We start from the raw sequence: 20,753 nt of genomic DNA, 5'->3' as shown, positions 1-20,753 counted from the left end.
TTTGAAAGGGAGAGGAAGAACAGAACAAATGCACAAAATGAGGCATGACAAGAATGATAATCTTCAAAACAAAAAAAAAATTAAAATCGTAAGACACTTCACAAAATACATACAAATGGTCAAAAAATCAGGAGAAGATGCTCAATATCTTTAGTAATCAGGGAAATGCAAATTAAAATTTTAAGACATCATTTACAATAAGTAGAATTGCTAAGGAGCCCTGTCGGTGCTGTGGTTGAGAGCTTGGTGGCTAACCAAAAGGTTAGCAGCTCAAATCCAGCAGCCACTCCTTGGAAACCCTATGGGGGGGTTCTAGTCTGTCCTATAGGGTTCCCATTAGTCAGAATTGACTCAATGGCAATGGACTTTTTTTTTTTTTGAATGGCTAAAACGAAAAACATTCAAAAGAACAAATGTTAGTGAGAATGTGGAATAACGGAGACATTGCTGGTGGGAATGTAAAATTGCACAAACACTTGGAAAAAAAAGATTTGGCAAATCTTTAGAAAGTTAAACATATATTTACCATATGACCTAGAAATTCCATTCTTAGGTATTTACCAAAGAGAAATGAGAACATACATCCAGAGAAAGGCTTGTTCAAGGATTTTTTTTTATTAACTGGAAACAAACCAAATGTTCATCAACAGCTAAGTAGGTAAACAAATTGCTGTATGTTCATACAAGAGAACGCTACCGAGCAAGGAACAGTGACTACTGATACTGAATGAATCTCAAAGACATCATGTTAAGTGAAAGAAACCAGACTCAAAAGTATATACCGTATAAATTCTCTTGTAAGAAATTCAAGAATAGACAAAATAAATCTATAGTGATGGAAATCGCAAAGGAGTTGCCTGAGAAGGGGTGCTGCCTGGAATTGGGAATGAGGGAGCGTTCTGGGTTTATGGAAATGTTCTATATCTTGTTTTGGATGAAGTTTAAGAGGCTGTATTTAAATATCAAACAAATCCCATGGAATTAAATACCTATGATCTGTGCATTTTATTGTATGCTAATTCTGCTTAAAATGTATATATATGTAGCTTTTTATTATGTAACTTTTAAAGAAGGGATATGAAATCTAACTTAAAGAGGTTCCCCCTGGCCAAAGATGGGGCAACTTGAACACCAAAAAGAACATTATCTGCAAAGAATTGAAACCTATCTAATATGTCAAAATCCAGGAGTTTATTTAGAGTCCAAAGAAATTACTATTTACCTTTGGAGTTTCTAGGACACTAATTAATTATTCTGAAAGCAGGTAACAGGAGAAAATTAACCATGTCTACATGAGGCCCTTCTTGGAAACTCTATGGGGCAGTTCTACTCTGTCCTATAGGGTCGCTATGAGTCGGTATTGACTCGACAGCACTGGGTTGTTTTGGGTTATTCTCTACAATCTGTATTTCCATTTAACAAAATAGCAGATGAGGAAAATGCAGAAGAAATGATTGAATTACAAAATCAACTTTTTGAATCTTTAATGAAGTAATGGATCTTGGCAACAATCATCATTGGTTACTAAGACTATTAAATCATAAGTGAAGGGGAACTTTATTACACATGACGATACCTGAAACCACTACTTAATCTTATCACATACCATGGCAAAACCAAACCTCACGTGCCTCATGATATGATGGAAGAGGAAGTAGCCAGCAGCAGCATCTTGCCAAAATGAACAGAGCCTGAATATAAGCATGCTTCTTGACATAAGTACCATACTCAGAAAAGAAGGGAACAGGAATGAATGAAAGCTTTGGAGGTTTCACATCATTCCTAGAACTTAGTATTGTTAGTTTAAAAAAGTTTGAGCCTTTCCTCTTGTTGTTAAGTGCCTTCTTGTTGGTTCTGACTCATAGCAACCCCATGTATAACAGAATGAAATGTCGCTGGGTCCTGGGCCATCCTCACAATAGTAGGTGTGCTTGAGCCCATTGTTGTAGCCACTGTGTCAGTCTACCTCATTGACGGTCTACCTCTTTTTTGCTCACCCTTTTCTTTACCAAGCATGAGGACCTTCTCCAGGGATTGGTCCCTGCTGATAACAAGTCCAGTGTAAGTGAGACAAAGTCTGGTTAGCCTTTCTAGTGGGTGGATAATGGCATGTCGTTGTGCCACACTCGGGCATGCTTTTCAATCTTTAATGGTATAATTTTCGATAAATAGAATTTTTATATTTTAAAAGTCTACTTTAATTACTTTTCCTTTAAGGGTAGCATCCTGTTTAAGAAATGTTTGCCTACTTAAGTTCATGAAGATATTCTCTCATTTACCTTCTTGAAGCTTTAATGTTTTGCCTTTCACATTCAGGTCTTTACTCCATATGGAACTGATTTGTTTGGTGATAAGATGTAGGAGTCAATATCAATTTTCCATACAGATATCTGGGAAGGAAAAGTTAACAGCAGGCATGTGTCTCATTCCTCCACCAAGGGACACCTGAAGAGAATGAATGACGTGGGGCCGGACTCATTTTAAAGACGTAAATGGGACTTATCTAATTTGTCTGGGTCGTTATTGGAAATCAGTCTGGAATTCATGATTTTATTGGGCATGATTGACTGGAGAATTGGAGATAATTACGTAAACACTTCTGTGTAACCGACCTCTGCGTAACTGTCTGTGTAAGTGCCCTCAAATGGCTTTCTAAGAGGACAGTGATCTACATCCATTGCCAAATACTCACTGAATCCAAAATCATTCCAGTAGGGGAGAAAGGTACAATGACAGGCTGTTTCTGTCTGGTTCCAGCTTCTTTATAAAGAAAATGATACGTCTGTGGTTGCTTCTCGCAGTTTCCTTTGAATCATTCCTAAAATCTAGTGTTGGGCAAGGACAATGATTTGCAGAAGCCTGCTCTGACAATTTAACACTTTTTGGTAAGGTAATATTCCATTGAGTCAGAACAATTCTTTGAAAAAATCTTCCTTTTCACACTACACTACAGTGGCACCTTTTCTTACACAGGAACAAAATTTCTGCACATATTCCTGGTATCTTTCAAGCTCAGAAATGAGATAATTAAGACCAAAGGATTAAAAAAAACAAAAGCAAAACCAATAAATAAACAAAAGGCAAGGAAAAGAAGATTCTCAGTCCAGTGTTGAATCTTGCATTTTCTGGGCTTCAGGCAAGTGGGGCACTGTTTCTACTAACTGCTAATGGCCAAATTCCATATCCTTTTTTGGGTCCTCTTATTACTCCACAAGGCAGCTTCTAAAAAAAAAAAAAAAAAAACCTCCAGAACAAAAAACAAACCTATTGCTGATGGGTCGATTCTGACTCATAGCGAACCTGTAGGACACAACAGAACTGCCCCAGAAGGTTTCAAGCTGCCAACCTTTTGGTTAGCAGCTAAGCTCTTAGGGCAGCTCAGTGGCATGAAAACCTGAGTGACCACTTTGCTGTGCTGGATACTCTCTATCCGTGGTCTCCAGAACACTTTCTCTTGTGACTCTCTTAACCCCCTATTTCTCCTCCTCTTTGCAGTCTCCAGTGCCCTGGTGGGCGCTGCTCCTTGAAACCCTCCTCAGTCTGCCTCCCCACTGATTGGGCCAATGTCACCTGCTGCACTTCAACTTTCGCTTTCCCTTTGGGTCTCTTCAGAAGAAGAGGAAGCCTGCCTGGCACTATGAGGTACCGGTCAGTCCTGAAAACCATCAGCATCTGTGGCAACCTCCAGGGAGAATAGAGTGGCAGGAAGCCTTGTGCCTCAAGCCTTGTTTCTCCTTTGCCTGAGGGGAGAGGAGAAGGTGAGAACCAGAATCCTTTCAGTGGCACAGGCCCTCGTGGGTGGGGCTAACCTACTCCACCTGGTTACAGGCAAAGCCACAGCCATGCAGTTAAGTTGTGGCTCACCTGTCAGGGTGAAAGATATTTGAAGGTATACAGCAATTCAAAGAGTATATCTCCCATGTTCCCTACTGAGAAAAACGCTTGAGAAAAGACTTTACAAACAATAAGTGAACCAGGACAGAAATTTGAGAAGAATGTCAAGAGGAGAAAGGAAACAGAGGCAAACACTGTACCAAAAAGATGTTTACATGTGTTTTGTTGACTACGAAAAGGCATTAGACTGTGTGAATCATAACAAATACCATAATTCAAAGGCACCAATTCTTCTTTGGTCTTCCTTATTAATTGCTCAACTTTCCCATGCATATGAGGCAGTTGAAAACACCAAGGCTTGGGTCAGGCGAACCTTAGCCTTCAAAGTGATATCTTTGCTTTTGAGCACTTTAAAGAGGTCTTTTATAGCAGGTTTGCACAATGCAATGCATCGTTTGATTTCTCGACTGCTGTTCTGTGGGTGTTGATTGTGGATCCCAGTAAAATGAAATCCTTGACAACTTCAATCCTTTCTTCGTTTATTGTGATGTTGCTTATTGGCCCATTTGTGAAGATGGTTGTTTTCTTCATGTTGAGTTGTAATCCATCCTGAAGTCTGTAGTTTTTGATATTCACCATTAAATGCTTCAAGTCCTTTTCACTTTCATCAAGCAAGGTTGTGTCATCTGTGTATCGTAGGTTGTTTATAAGTCTTCCTTCAATCCTGATGCCCTGTTCTTCTTCATATAGTCTAGCTTCTAGGATTATTTGCTCAGCATACAGATTGAATAAGTATGGTGAAAGGATACAACCCTGACACACATCTCTCCAGACTTTAAAGGATGAAGTATCTCCTTGTTCTGTTCCGATGAGTGTCTCTTGGTCTATGTCCAGGTTCCTTGTGAGCATAATTAAGTGTTCTGGAGCTTCCATTCTTTGCAATATTATCCACAATTTGCTATGATCCACATAGCTGAATGCCTTTGCATAGCCAATAAAATACAGGTAAACATCTTTCTGGTATTCTCTGTTTTCAGCCAAGATTCATCTGACATCAGCAATCATATCACTTGTTCCATGTCCTCTTTTGAATTTGACTTGAATTTCTGGCAGTTCCTTGTTCATCTACTACTACAACTGATTTTTAATAATCTTAAGGTTATAGTAGTACATTGACAAGAAACTGCCAGAAACTCATGACAAATTATGGATAACATTGTGAAGAATGGAAGCTCCACAACACTTAATTGTGCTCATGAGAAACTTGTACATAGACAAAGAGACGGTCGTTTGAACAGAACTAAGGGATACTGTGTAGTTTGAGACTTAGAAATAGAGTGTCAGGGTTGTATCCTATCACTATAATTATTCAATCCATATGCTAAACAAATAATCTGGCAAACTGGACTATATGAAGAAGAATGTGGCATCAAGCCTGGAGGAAGGCTTATTAACGACTTTCGATATGCAGATGACACAGTATTGCTTCCTGAACGTGAAGAGGACTTGAAACACTGACGAAGATCAAAGACTACAGCCTTCGGTTTGGATTACACCTCAACATAAAGAAAAGAAAAATCCTCACAAATGGACCAATAAGCAACATCATGATAAACAGAGAAAAGATTGAAGTTATCAAGGATTTCATTTTACTTGGGTCCATAATCAACACCCATGGAAGTGGCACTCAAGAAATCAAAAGACACATTGCATTGGGCAAATCTGCTGTAAAGAACCTCTTTAAAGTGTTCAAAAAGAAGGATGTCAACTTGAAGACTAAGGTGTGCCTGACCCAAGCCATGGTGTTTTTGATTGCCTCATATGCATGTGAAAGCTGAACAATTAATAAGGAAGACTGAAGAAGTATTGATGCCTTTGAATTATGGTGTTGGCCAAGAATGTTGAATATACCAAGGACTTCCAGAAGGACAAACAAATCTGTCTTGGAAGAAGTACAACCAGAATGGTCCTTAAAATCATAGATGGTGAGACTTTGTCTGACATACTTTGGACATGATATTAGGAGGGACCAGTCCCTGGAAAATGACATCATGCTTGTTAAAATACGCTGTCAGCAAAAAAGAGGAAGACCCTCAAGGAGATGAACTGGCACAGTGGCTGCAACAATGGGCTCAAGCAAAGCAATGATTGTGAGGATGGCACAGGACCGGGCAGTGCTTCATTTTGTTGTGCATAGTGCCTTTATGAGTTACAATTGACTCTACAGCCCTTAACAACAACTAACATCGAACTAAAAATAAGAAAATATCCCAGCAAAACCTGGGAGTTAGGAATATTGTTGTTGGTTGTTGTGGAGTTGATTCTGAATCATGGCAACCCCGTATGTTAGAGAAGAACTGCTCCATAGGGTTTTCTTGGTTGTACTCTTAACGGAAGCAGATTGCCAAATCTATCTACCACTATACTGCTCGATGGATTTGAACCACCAATTTTTAGGTTACCAGTTGAGTGAAAAACTTTTGTGACACCTAGGAAAAGGACTTAAGAATACATAGGTGTAGTGAAAAAGAGAATTTAAAGTATTCCCAAAACTTTGCTGGTAAGGTGTTGTGAGAAAGTGAAAATATTCCAAAGGTCTCAATTTATCACATGGGAGTGGCAGAGGAACATTTCTCTTGGTGAGGGACAGTGTGAGTTTTAGGAGAGAAAGTAATTGGTATTTTCTTTTCAGATAATAATAAGGAAATATGATCTGATTAGGAAGGCAGGGAAAGTGCATGTAACCATTTAATAAAACGAAAAATCAAAGTAGAACTTTCAAATCAACAGGGGGCAAAATGGAATGTGTAACACCTTGGTCAAAATTGCAAAAATAAAGATAATAAAAAACAGAAACAACAATACATAATAAGTAAGTAAGATGTGAGGAATGAAGTAATTTACAGCAGTCATTACACCAAATGTGTATGGACTAAATTGACCTTTCCTTAGTTTTCTCCTTGGCTCTGAAGGTATTTCAAAACAACCTAATAAGGAGTAGACTCTGGAGAAGCTAACTTATTGTTACTCAGTGATACCTATCACTAATAATTCTAAGATTAGGTAGAACTTTGGACTAAAACTCAGTAATCTGCATACGATATTGATGCTTTGTGAAATATAAAGCCTCAGGCTGCAGTCTTGACTGAGGAATGTGATAAAGTGAGTAAAAAGCTAGCTTACCACACCTCCTGAATTTATGCTCTGCTTAGAGAAAAAAAAAAAAATTTTTTTTTTTTTTTTTTAGTGCAGGGAAATTTTCTTGGGGCTTAAAAACTCTATTTCTGACAACCTAATTCTTGTCTCTGCTTTGTTGTGGCTTTGCCATGTCTGAACAGGTCTACAGAGATCTCTACAGTCCCTGCTTCTTGAGTTTTGTGAGGCTCCTAAAATGGTGCTCAAAGGAGGGCAGGCAGAGTTGTGTTGTTGAGGACAGAGGATCATTTCTGGTGGCTGATATAAACTCTATTTTAAGGCAACTCTTTCCATATCTGTCCTAGTAAGCAGATCAAAAATAAATACACTTGTCAAAGATTTGAATAAATGATTACGAGGTCCTATCTGCTTCTAATGTACAGTCAAGTTTCAAACACCTCTGCTTTAGACAGCACTTGTTCTCAAATGTTGGTGTGCATCAGAATCCCTGGGAGGGTTTTAAAGGCAAAATTGCTGGGCTCCACCTACTGAGTTCCTGATTCACTGGGCCTGGAGTAAGGTCCAAGAATTTACGTATTTAACAAGCTCCCTCCCACTGCTTTCAGGTGTTTACTGATTTAGTTATATTTGCAATGTAAGATTGACATTAATTAGGAGTGGTGTGGAAAAATACAATCTTGCTTTATAGATAGATTTTGCTCCTGCACCATTGTGAAGATTATCTACCCTCATAACGATTCCATGTACCACAGAATGAAACACTGCCTTGTCCTGTGCCATGCTCACAGTCGTTGTTATACTTGAGCTTATTGTTGCAGCCACCGTGTCACTCCATCTCGTTGAGAGTCTTCTTTTCTGCTGACCCTGTACTTTACCAAGCATGAGTTCCTTCGCCAGGGACTGATCTCTCCTGACAACGTGTCCAAAGTATGTAAGACCCAGTCTCGCCATCCTTGCTTCTAAGGAGCATTCTGGTTGTACTTCTTCCAAGACAGATTTGTTCTTTCTTTCGGTAGGTGAATGTATATTCAATATTCTTCAGCAGTACCACAATTCAAAGGCGTCATTTCTTCTTCTGTCTTCCTTATTCATTGTCCAGCTTTCACATGCATATGATGCAATGGAAAATACCATGGCTTGGGTCAGGCCCACCTTAATCTTCAAGATGGCATTTTTGCTTTTCAACATTTTAAAGAGGTCCTTTGCCAAGGATTTGTCCAATACAATTTGTCTTTTGATTTCTTGACTGCTGCTTCCACGGGTGTTGATTGTGGATCCAAGTAAAATGAAATCCTTGACAACTTCAATCTTTTCTCCATTTACCATGATGTTGCTTATCGGCCCAGTTGTGAAGATTTTTGTTTTCTTTACGTTGAGGTGTAATCCAAACTGAAGGCTGTAGTCTTCGATCTTCATCAGCAAGTGCTTCAAGTCCACTTCACTTTCTGCAAGCAAGGTTGTGTCATCTGCAGGACTCAGGTTGTTAACGAATCTTCCTCCAATGCTGATGCCCTGTTACTCTTCATATAGTCCAACTTCTAGGATTATTTTCTCAACATACAGATTGAATAGGGATGGTGAAAGGATACAATCCTGACACACACCCTTCCTGACTTTAAAGCATGCAGTATACCATTGTTCTGTTTGACCAGCTGCCTCTTCATCTATGTCCAGCTTCCTCTTGAGCACAATTAAGTGCTTGGGAATTCTTATTCTTAGCAATGTTATCCATTATTTGTTATGATCCACACAGTTGATTGTCTTTGCACAGTCAATAAAACACAGGTAAACATCCTTCTGGTATTTTCTGCTTTCAGCCAGGATCCATCTGACATCAGCCATGATATTCCTAGTTCTACATCCTCTTCTGGATCTTGCCTGAATTTTTGGCAGTTCCCTGTTGATATACTGCTGCAGCCACTTTTGAATGATCTTCAACAAAATTTTGCTTGTGTGTGACATTAATGATATTGTTCCATAATTTCCACATTCGATCTGATCACCTTTCTTGGGAATAGGCATACATATGGATATCTTCCAGTCAGTTGGTCAGGCAGCTGTGTTCCAAATTTCTTGGCATAGATGAATGAGCACTTCCAGTGTTGCATCTGTTTCTTGAAACATCTCAGTTGGTATTCGGTCAATTCCTGGAGCCTTGTTTTTCACCAATGCCTTCAGTGCAGCTTGAACTTCTTTGTTCAGTACCGTCAGTTCCTGATCATATGCTATCTCTTGAAATGGCCAGACTTTGACCAATTCTTTTTGGTATAATGACTCTGTGTATTCCTTCCATCTATCCTTATTGGTTGGTACCTCCAACATAATTTTTGAGTCTATATGATTCCCTTAACAAATTCTAAGGAGTAATAAAAGTAACTTTAAATATATTGCATTCCAGTATGGAAATGCTCACAGCTGGAGCACACAGCTCCAGAACCGACTCCATTTCAGCTACTTATGACATCTTGACATGTGGCTTAGAAAACTTTCATAGGAGTTTTGGAGCCACTCTGGGCCTGTAGAGACACAGCTATATATCCATGTAAAATGCTTAGATATGTTTCCCCATTCAGGAAGTTCTGGAATTCCCATTCTTCGCAATGTTATCCATAGTTTGTTATGATATACACAGTCGAATGCCTTTGCATAGTAAATAAAACACAGGTAAACATCCTTCTGGTATTCTCTGCTTTCAGCCAGGATCCATCTGACATCAGCAATGATATCCCTGGTTCCGTGTCCTCTTCTGAAACCGGCCTGAATTTCTGGCAGTTCCCTGTTGATATACTGCTGCAGCCATTTTTGAATGATCTTCAGCAAAATTTTGCTTGCGTGTGATAGTAATGATATTGTTCTATAATTTCCATATTCGGTTGGATCACCTTTCTTGGGAATAGGCATAAATATGGATCTCTTCCAGTCAGTTGGCCAGGAAGCTGTCTTCCATATTTCTTGGCATAGACGAGTGAGCACCTCGAGCTCTGCATCTGTTTGTTGAAACATCTCAACTTATATTCCATCAATTCCTGGAGCCTTGTTTTTCGCCAATGCCTTCAGAGCAGCTTGGACTTCTTCCTTAAGTACCATCAGTTCCTGATAGCATGCCACCTCTTGAAGTGGTTGAACATCGACTAATTCTTTTTGGTATAATGACTCTGTGTATTCCTTCCATCTTCTTTTGATGGTTCCTGTGCCGTTTAATATTTTCCCCATGGAATCCTTCACTATTACAACTCGGGGCTTGAATTTTTTCCCTCAGTTCTTTAATTTTGAGAAACGCCGAGTGTGTTCTTTCCTTTTGGTTTTCTATCTCCCGCCCTTTGCACATGTTGTTATAATACTTTGTCTTCTCGAGAGGCCCTTTGAAATCTTCTATTCAGTTCTTTGACTTCATCAATTCTTCCTTTTGCTTTAGCTGCTTGACGCTCAAGAGCAAGTTTCAGAGTCTCCTCTGACATCCATTTTGGTCTTTTCTTTCTTACCTGTCTTTTCAGTGACCTCTTGCTTTCTTCATGTATGATGTCTTTGATGTCATTCCACAACTCATCTGGTCTTCGGTCACTAGTGTTCATTGTGTCAAATCTATTCTTGAGATGGTCTGTAAATTCAGGTGGGATACACTCAAGGTCAAATTTTGGCTCTTGTGGACTTGCTCTGATTTTCTTCAGTTTCAGCTTGTACTTGCACATGAGCAATTCATGGTTTGTTCCACAGTGGCCTTGTTCTGACTGATGATATTGAGCTTTTCCATCGTCTCTTTGCACAGATGTAGTCAATTTGACTTCTGTGTGTTGCATCTGGCGAGGTCCATGTGTATAGTCTCCATTTATGTTGGTGAAAGAAGGTATTTGCAATGAAGAAGTCGTTGGTCTTGCAAAATTCTATCATTTGATCTCTGGCTTTGTTTCTATCACCAAGACCATATTTTCCAACTACTGATCCTTCTTCTTTGTTTCCAACTTTTGGCTTAAAGTCAGGAAAGGTGTGCGTCAGGGTTGTATTCTTTCACCGTACCTATTTAATTTGTATGCTGAACAAATAATACGAGAAGCTGGACTATATGAAAAAGAACGGGGCATCAGGATTGGAGGAAGACTCAATAACCTGCATTATGCAGATGACACAACTTTGCTGGCTGAAAGTGAAGAGGACTTGAAGCACTTACTAATGAAGATCAAAGACCACAGCCTTCCGTATGGACTGCACATCAATATAAAAAAACCCAAAAATCCTCACAACTGGACCAATGAGCAACATCATGATAAACGGAGAAAAGATTCAAGTTGTCAAGGATTTCATTTTACTTGGACCCACAATCAACAGCCATGGAAGCAGCAGTCAAGAAACCAAAAGATGTATTACATTGTGTAAATCTGCTGCAGAGGATCTCTTCAAAGTGTTGAAGAGCAAAGATGTCACCCTGAAGACTAAGGTGCGCCTGACCCAAAATACCTGACCAAAGCCATGGTATTTTCAATCACATCATATGCATGTGAAAGCTGGGCAATGAATAAGGAAGACCGAAGAAGAGTTGTTGCCTTTGAATTGTGGTGTTGGTGAAGAATATTGAATATACTATGGACTGCCAAAAGAACAAACAAATCTGCCTTGGAAGAAGTGCGGCCAGAATGCTCCTTAGAGGCAAGGATGCCGAGACTGCATCTTGCATACTTTGGACATGTTGTCAGGAGGGATCAGTCCCTGGAGAAGGACGTCATGCTTGGCAGAGTACAAGGGTCAGCGGAAAAGAGGAAGACCCTCAACGAGGTGGACTGACACAGTGGCTGCAACAATGAGCTCAAGCATAACAATGATTGTAAGAATGGTGCAGGACTGGGTAGTGTTTCATTCTGTGTTGCATAGGGCCACTGTGAGACAGAGCCGACTCGACGGCACTGAACAACAGCAACGTTTCCCCAGGGTTTAGCTGCACAAGATTTTTCCATGACAGCTTCAGTCAGAGTCAGTGAGTGTCCAGTGCTCACATGGAACTCTACCTGTTAATTTATACATGTTGACCCTGAGAGGCAAGTGGTGGGCTTAACTTTACTTGAGACAGAATGCATTTCTGAGTGTGTATTGATTTTTGAAAAAGTGCTATAAGTTGATCTTAGATTTGCTACAAAATATAAAATTCAGCAAGCAACACCTATTTTGAATGTAATACAGTGTACAGAAGAGAACTATATCTAGAAACTGTCGCTGCAATAGGCTTACTACAGAATCTGATTACCCCTGAAATCTCTGCATGCTCCTCTCTTGATAGCTTGTGCAGTGGACTCATAAGAACCGAATCTGAAAAGAACAAAAGGACTGATTGTATTCACAAAGTATTGTAAGAATAAATACAATACGTTGGTTTTATATAAGTAATTAGTTGACAAAATAACTACCAAAACTTCTAGAACAGCATAAACTGTGGAGGACAGAACTAGGATAATACATATTATTTATAGAAAAAGAAACATTAGCTTTCTGAAAATCCTTCTGAAATCTTTATGCTTCCTAATTCTATATTATTAGATATTTAAAAATACACCTACTCCTCACTTATTGACCATCTTGTTATCCAACATTTCTCATTTATGACAATAGTAAAAAGTGTACTATCTATTTTGTGCATTAACGGTGTACATCTGGCAGTAATGAATGCCGAGGTGCAAAGTGAGGGTAACCCTGTCTGTGATGATTAAGGTTATGTGTCAACTTGGCAGGGCCATGATTTTCAGTGACTTGGCAGTTATGTAATGATATAATTTGGCCATTATATAATGATGTAGTCATCCTCCATTTTGTGATCTGATGTGGTCATCATACATTTCTGTACAATGCTGATTTTCACATAATGACCTGGTCTTTTGAACCTAACCATGTCAATAAGTGAGGAGTGGGTATAATATACAATAATTACTTTTAGAACCTGATAAAATATAAAGTTATTTCTAAGTTGAAAAAGTTCATACTACACATCTAGGTAAAACTATTTATAAAAGGTTATAAATAAAGCAATATATGTTTTTTCCAGCAAACATAAATGTGGATTTCTGATGACTAAGCACTAAATAGAATGTTGTAATTTTCAGACTAATGAAATTACAATGTGCTAAAAATAATCACGTATCACACACATGTTCTTCAAATTGTTGTGCATGGACATTTACGTACCACTAGGAAAGGCTGGTAGTTGGAAAATATGGCCTTGGTGATAAAAACAATGCTGGAAATCGAATGATAAAATTTTGCAAGACCAATGACTTCTTCATTGCAAATACCTTCTTTCACCAACATAAATGGAGACTATACACATGGACCTCGCCAGATGCGACACACAGAAATCAAATTGACTACACCTGTGCAAAGAGACGATGGAAAAGCTCAATATCATCAGTCAGAACAAGGCTGGGGCCGACTATGGAAGAGACCGTCAATTGCTCATATGGAAGTTCAAACTGAAACTGAAGAAAATCAGAGCAAGTCCACGAGAGCCAAAATATGACCTTGAGTTTATCCCACCTGAATTTAGAGATCATCTCAAGAATAGATTTACGCATTGAACACTAGTGACTGAAGACCAGATGAGTTGTGTAACGACATCATACATGAAAAAAGTAAGAGGTCATTGAAAAGACAGGAAAGAAAAGACCAAAATGGATGTCAGAGAAGACTCTGAAACTTGCTCTTGAGCATCAAACAGCTAAAGCAAAAGGAAGAATTGATGAAGTAAAAGAACTGAACAGAAGATTTCAAAGGGCTTCTGGAGAAGACAAAGTAAAGTATTATAATGACATGTGCACAGAACTGGAGATGGAAAACCAAAAGGGAAGAACATGCTCGGCATTTCTCAAGCTGAAAAAACTGAGGGAAAAATTCAAGTCCTGAGTTGCAATAGTGAAGGATTCTATGGGGAAAATACTAAATGATGCAGGAACCATCAAAAGAAGACAGAAGGAATACACAGAGTCATTATACCAAAAAGAATTAGTCAATGTTCAACCATTTCAAGAGGTAGCATATGATCAGGAACCGATGGTACTGAAGGAAGAGGTCCAATCTGCACTGAAGGCATTGACTAAAAACAACACTCCAGGAATTGATGGAATATCAATTGAGATGTTTCAACAAACAGATGCAGCATTGGAGGTGATCACTCATCTATGCCAAGAAATATGGAAGATAGCTTCCCGGCCAACTGACTGGACCCAGCCACAGCTGTCGAGTCAATTCCGACTCATAGGAACCCTATAGGACAGAGTAGGGCTGCCCCATAGAGTTTCCAAGGAGTGCCTGGCGGATTCGAACTGGTGACCTCTTGGTTAGCAGCCACAGCACTTAACCACTACGCCATCAGGGTTTCCACCTGACTGGAAGAGGTCCATATTTGTGCCTATTCCCAAGAAAGGTGATCCAGTAGAATGCAGAAATTATAGAACAATATCATTAAAATCACATGCAAACCAAATTTTGCTGAAGATCTTTCAAAAGTGGTTGCAGCAGTATATCGACAGGGAACTGCAAGAAATTCAGGCCGGTTTCAGAAGAGGACGTGGAACCAGGGATATCATTGCTGATGTCAGATGGATCCTGGCTGAAAGCAGAGAATACCAGAAGGATGTTTACCTGTGTTTTACTGACTATGCAAAGGTATTCGACTGTGTGGATCATAACAAATAATGGATAACATTGCAAAGAATGGGTATTCAAGAACACTTAATTGTGCTCATGAGGAAACTTTACATAGATCAAGAGGCAGTTATTCGGACAGAACAAGGAGATAAAACAAGGAGATAGTAAGTGGTTTAAAGTCAGGAAAGGTGTGCATCAGGGTTGTATCCTTTCACCATACCTATTCAATCTGTATGCTGAGCAAATAATCTGAGAAGCTGGACTTTATGAAGAAGAACAGGGCATCAGGATTTCAGAAACACTCATTTACAACGTTTGTTATGCAGATGACACAACTTTGATTGCTGTAAGTGAAAAGGACTGGAAGCACTTACTGATGAAGATCAAAGACCACAGCCTTCAGTGTGGATTGCACCTCAACATAAAGAAAACAAAAATCCTCACAACTGGACCAATGAGCAACATCGTGATAAATGGAGAAAAGATTGAAGTTGTCAAGGATTTCATTTTACTTGGATCCACAATCAACAGCCATAGAAGCAGTAGTCAAGAAATCAAAAGATGCATTGCATTGGGCCAATCTGCTGCAAAGGAGCTCTTTAAAGTGTTGAAAAGTAAAGCTGTCACCTTGAAGACTAAGGTGCGCCTGACCCAAACCATGGTATTTTTAAACTCACCATATGCATGTGAAAGCTGGACAATGAATAAGGAAGGCTGAAGAAGAATTGATGCCTTTGAATTGCAGTGTTGGGGAAGAATATTGAATACACCATGGACTGCCAAAAAGGAACAAATCTCTATCGGAAGAAGTACAACCAGAATGCTCCTTAGAAGCAAGGATGGAGACACTGCGTCGTGTATATTTTGGACGTCTTGTCAGAAGGGATCAGTTCCTGGATATGGACACCATGCTTGGCAAAGTACAGGGTTAGTGGAAAAGAGGAAGACCCTCAACAAGGTGGATTGACACAGTGGCTGCAACAATGAGCTAAAGCATAAGGATTGTAAATATGATGCAGGACTGGGCAGTGTTTCATTCTGTTGTGCACAAAGTCCCTGTCAGTTGGAACTGACTCGATGGCACCTGACAACAACAACAGGAAAGAGTTGAAATTCATTATTTATGATTCCAAAATTTGAATGTTACTATCACTTCAGGAATGATTATAACTTCAACATAATCCTCCTCATGAAGAACAAATATTTGAAAAACATATTAATTGCATGCAGTGAGATTTCATATTGAAAATAAGTTTCATATTAATTTCAATCAGCCTTAAAGCAGGTCTGTAGCAAGACTGCTAGCTGGAAGAGGTTTTTGTACTGAAACATCATAAATGTGTGTCCTCTTGTGGGGTGGAGATCACAGCACCTGGGGAGAAGCAGGAGAGAAAGGAGTCAGGAGAGGGCAAGGGAGGGAGAAACAGTCTTAGGGATTTGATCCATTTGGGAAGAGGGAATGAGGCTGGTGCAGTAGATCTGTCCCTGGAGCCCTTGGTATAAGTGCTTCCCTGAGGGGCTTTTATGAAGGAAGATGAACAGCCCAGCTGCCCGGCTTCCAACAAGCTGAAGTTGTTGGTGCTGACCTCGTATCTGTTCCTGAAGACTCAACCTGAAGGAATTGTGCAAATTAGACTCTGTGTTTGGGGATGGTTCCTGCATCAAAGTAAGGACTGGCTTGGTATGGTATTCTCGTACAGGCCAGAGGTGACAGTACTCTTGGAGGATATTGATATATGTGGACAAAGAATGGTAAAAGTCTGAGGCACATACATGGTTTGTTACATAAGAAGTGGGGAGAGTAAGGTCTGGGAAGGGAGCGAGAGGGTGCAGGCTAGCTGTAGGTTGGTAAATAAAGAGATACTACCCAATAAATAACTAAAACCAAACCCATTGCAGTCGAGTTGATTTTGACCCATAGCGACCCTACAGGACAGAGTAGGACTGCCCCATAGAGTTTCCAAGGAGCACCTGGTGGATTCGAACTGCCAACATTTTGGTTAGCAGCTGTAGCTCTTAACCACTACACTACCAGGGCTTCTGCACACAGGTGCCCTGATTATCAGACTGGCCATAGAAAACGGAAAGCATATTGCCTTAGAAGACAGACTCCATTTGACAAAACATGAGCAGAGCCCTGAGAACAGCAGGTATCTGGGCTGGGCTGTCCCAAGTATGTCGTTGGTGGGGAGGTGGTCATGGTGTCTTGGGAAGGTTTGAAAAGAAATTTACAGGGAGATGGCACCTGAGTAGGGATTTTTAGAAGGAACTCCTGTTAGATTAAAGTTGGGAGAACAATGCCACAGGCAATTCCCAACCCCTGAGCTCCCTGGCCTTAATCTCTGATTCCAATTAATAAAATTTCTCCTGGTTCTCCCTCTCCCTTAACACCTGTCCATCATCAGCTTCTGTAATCTGCCCTCCTCTCAGGCCCTGCCTTTGTTGGTTGCGTCTTTCTTTTTTCTCTTTCCCTTGTCTTGCTCTGGGGAGCATACCTGCCCCACTCCCCTCTGGTGCCATCTCACTTGTCTTCCTTTTCTTCCACCTTCTCCGGGAGGATGGCTACCATCACTGGAGAGAACTTTCTTACATAGCGGAGGAATGCTGGATGAAGACAGTTCTCTGTCCCAAGGCCAGCTATCTAGACTCTCTTGATGGGGACTTCAATGGAAGAACAATTTCTACCAGCACTGAGCATATGGTAATAGGAGATTTTCCTCTCCAGAAGGAAAAATGAGCGATACCGAGAGAGAACTGGAGTGAAAGAAATAATGTTATGAACTTAAGGTATATCTTAGACACTTTATGGGGCAGTTTTACTTTGTCATATAGGGTCACTATGACTTGATATTGACTTGGTGGCACACAACAACACTTTGATTAGTTGCAGATAGTGGATCTTTTAACTAGATAGTCACTCATTCAGGGCACAGAACAGATCCTTTTTACCATTGTGTGTTTCTTTTATTTACATGTTCAAAGAAAATGGACAGTATGGGGTATGCTAAAAACATCTGGTGACTTCAGAAAGCATATTCATGGAAAATCTGTATTTTTCTCTGTTTCCATGACCCTGGTGGTCTCTCCAGATATGAATATCTTAAACCGCACTGGGGTTAGCTACACAGTCTTCCACTTGCTGGGCATCCCTGGCCTAGAGGACCAGCACATGTGGATCTCCATCCCCTTCTTCGTTTCCTATGTCATTGCCCTGCTTGGGAATAGCCTGCTCATCTTCATTATCCTCACAAGGCGCAGCCTCCACGAACCCATGTACCTCTTCCTCTGCATGCTGGCTGGAGCAGACGTTGTCCTCTCCACATGCACAGTACCTCAGGCCTTGGCCATCTTCTGGTTCCGTGCTGGGGAGATATCCCTGGACCGCTGCATCACTCAATTCTTTATCATCCACTGCACTTTCATCTCTGAGTCAGGAATCTTGCTGGTGATGGCGTTTGACCGCTACATTGCCATTTGCTACCCGCTGAAATACACTACCATTCTTACACACGCCCTGATTGCAAAAATTGGTGGGACTATCTTTCTGAGAAGTTATGGTACAATTTTCCCCATAGTATTTCTTTTGAAAAGATTGACTTTCTGTCAAAATAATATTATTCCACATACCTTTTGTGAACACATTGGCTTGGCCAAATATGCTTGTAATGATATTCGAGTGAATATCTGGTATGGACTTTTTGTTATAGTATCAACAGTGGTCTTAGATGTTTTGCTAATTTTTGTTTCCTATGTGCTGATTCTCTGTGCTGTCTTCTGCATGCCTTCCCAAGATGCTCGTCACAAAGCACTTAACACATGTGGCTCCCATGTTTGCATCATCATCCTATTTTATGGGCCTGCAATCTTCACAACCCTTACCCAACGGTTTGGACGCTATATCCCACCTCATGTCCACATTTTGTTGGCTAATGTCTGCATTCTTGTTCCACCTATGCTGAATCCCGTCATTTATGGAATCAAGACAAAGCAAATCCGGGAGCAGGTGGCTTATATATTTTTTCCAAAGCAGAAATAACTTCAATATGAACAGCAGGACTTACTTTTCCATTGTCTAAACACCTGAGAGAGAACTGCCATTTTTGACTGAGGAAGCTTCCTTTTGTACAGATCCTGGGGCTGGATGGACTGATCTCCACAAGTCATGTAGCCTTTATGACTCCAGTCTGCTCTTTGGATATGGATGAAGTGAGAACCATGCTCTGCCTGGGAATTTGTGCAGCTAGTCTGCACTGGGAAACACTGGTGGTGTAGTGGTTCAGAGCTACGGCTACTAACTAAAAAAAGACTGGCAGTTCGAATCCACCAGGTGCTCCTTGGAAACTCCATGGGGCAGTCGTACTCTGTCCTGTAGGGTCGCTCTGAGTCAGAATCAACTCAATGGCAAAGGGTTTTTTTTTTTTTTTTTTTTAAGTCTACACTGTCTCAATTTCTGAGACATCATGCTAAACCCCTGGACAGCCACACACAAACTTCCATTCTTTGATGTCCTTCATTCTAGCTAAGTGGCATTCTTCAAATCAGTAATTCTTGGGTTTTGAGGCTCTTCAAGTTATATTATAATTTATATCGTGTTCAACATGCATGTCTATAAAAAGGGAATACAAATGAGTGGTGTGCTTACAGGTGTTTTGCAGAACATCCTTTAGGAGACTGACGCTGATCACTCCTGTGTTAACAGGAAAAGACTAATGTGGTTTCTGAAGGTTGGTGTGTGCTGGGAGAATGCCCAGGAAGGGAAACTCCTCCATTCTCAGTGTCAGGTGTTTTTCAGTTATCTCCTTCTCAGCAGGGATGTCAAGGCCTTTAGTGTTGGTTCCTGACTTCCTTTACAGCAACAATTCCCATGTTGCTGTATAAACAAGCCAAGCTTCAGATACAGCAGGCCATTCACCCCTCATCCATTCCAGGTCTTGCCATACTCTTTCATGTGTCTCTGCTTTGTGTTGGAATAACCTCTCTTGATTCGTGGATAACCGTTATTCCTCCTTACAGACTTGCTTCTCACATTGCCTCCTCTGTGATGCTTTCTCTAACCAACACCTTACATAAGGTATTTTTTTGTTGATACTTCCTCTATGAGAAAAATAACATGTCCACATTTCTTTTTAAATACTTATTTTATAAAAAAGCCTATGTTCACTGTAGAAAGAACTAAAAATTATGAAAAAATGGAAATGAAATTCATCCATAAACTGGCATTTCTCAGCCTAGCCATTGTTAAAATGTTGGTACCTGTAACTATACATCTGTGTTTATATATTTATATATCTCTATCTGCATCTACTTCTATATGTATTTGTATCTGAATCTGGGTCTGTATTTGTGTTTCCACCGTATCTATAGTTCCTATGTCTATTCCTGTATCTATGTGGAAAATATGATCATGTGATTCATATATAGAGTATTGATTATACTATATATATAACGTTCTGTAAATTTCCTTACCTAGCAGATATTGTTTACAGTGTTCATTTCTAATGTATATAGATCTAAATGATCTATGGAAACCCTGGTGGCATAGTGGTTAAGAGCTATGTCTGCTAACCAAGGAATCCACCAGGCACTCCTTGGAAACTCTATGGGGCAGTTCTACTCTGTCCTATAGGGTCACTATGAGTGATCTATATGTATTAAAGATGAGTGGCTGTACTATTTTACATTTCCACCAGCAATATATGGTTCAACCAGTTTCTGTGCCTCTCTGGAATTTGGTGTTATCATTATTTTTTATTTCAGTCATATGATAGATGTGTAGTGGTATCTCACTGTGATTTTTTAAAAATAATTTTTATTGTGCTTTAAGTGAAAGTTTACAAATCAAGTCAGTCTGTCACACAAAAACCCATATACACCTTGCTACACACTCCCAGTTACTCTCCCCCTAATGAGACAGCCTGCTCTCTCCTTCCACTCTCTCTTTTCCTGTCCATTTCGCCAGCTTCTAACCCCCTCCACTCTCTCATCTCCCCTCCAGGCAGGAGATGCCAACATAGTCTCAAGTGTCCACCTGATCCAAGAAGCTCAATCCTCACCAGCATCCCTCTCCAACCCATTGTCCAGTCCAACCCATGTCTGAAGAGTTGGCTTCAGGAATGGTTCCTGTCCTGGGCCAACAGAAG

General features: G+C 40.1%; 1 protein-coding gene across 2 annotated transcripts in view; it reads left to right on the top strand.

Moving 5' to 3' along the window:
* The window catches only part of LOC100669141 (olfactory receptor 52B4-like), a 56,829-nt gene extending 37,855 nt beyond the window's left edge, over positions 1-18,974 (top strand). For both annotated transcript variants that reach the window (XM_064288593.1, XM_064288592.1), the window contains exon 3: positions 3,496-18,974. In XM_064288593.1, the coding sequence (XP_064144663.1) occupies positions 17,615-18,649 (1,035 nt within the window). In that variant the 5' untranslated portion in view covers positions 3,496-17,614 and the 3' untranslated portion in view covers positions 18,650-18,974. The remainder of the gene's footprint in view (positions 1-3,495) is intronic.
* The last annotated feature ends 1,779 nt before the right edge of the window (positions 18,975-20,753 follow it).

The sequence above is a fragment of the Loxodonta africana genome, chromosome 7 (assembly GCF_030014295.1).
Source record: "Loxodonta africana isolate mLoxAfr1 chromosome 7, mLoxAfr1.hap2, whole genome shotgun sequence".
Lineage (NCBI taxonomy): Eukaryota > Metazoa > Chordata > Mammalia > Proboscidea > Elephantidae > Loxodonta > Loxodonta africana.
This window is presented reverse-complemented; position numbering and strand designations above follow the sequence as displayed.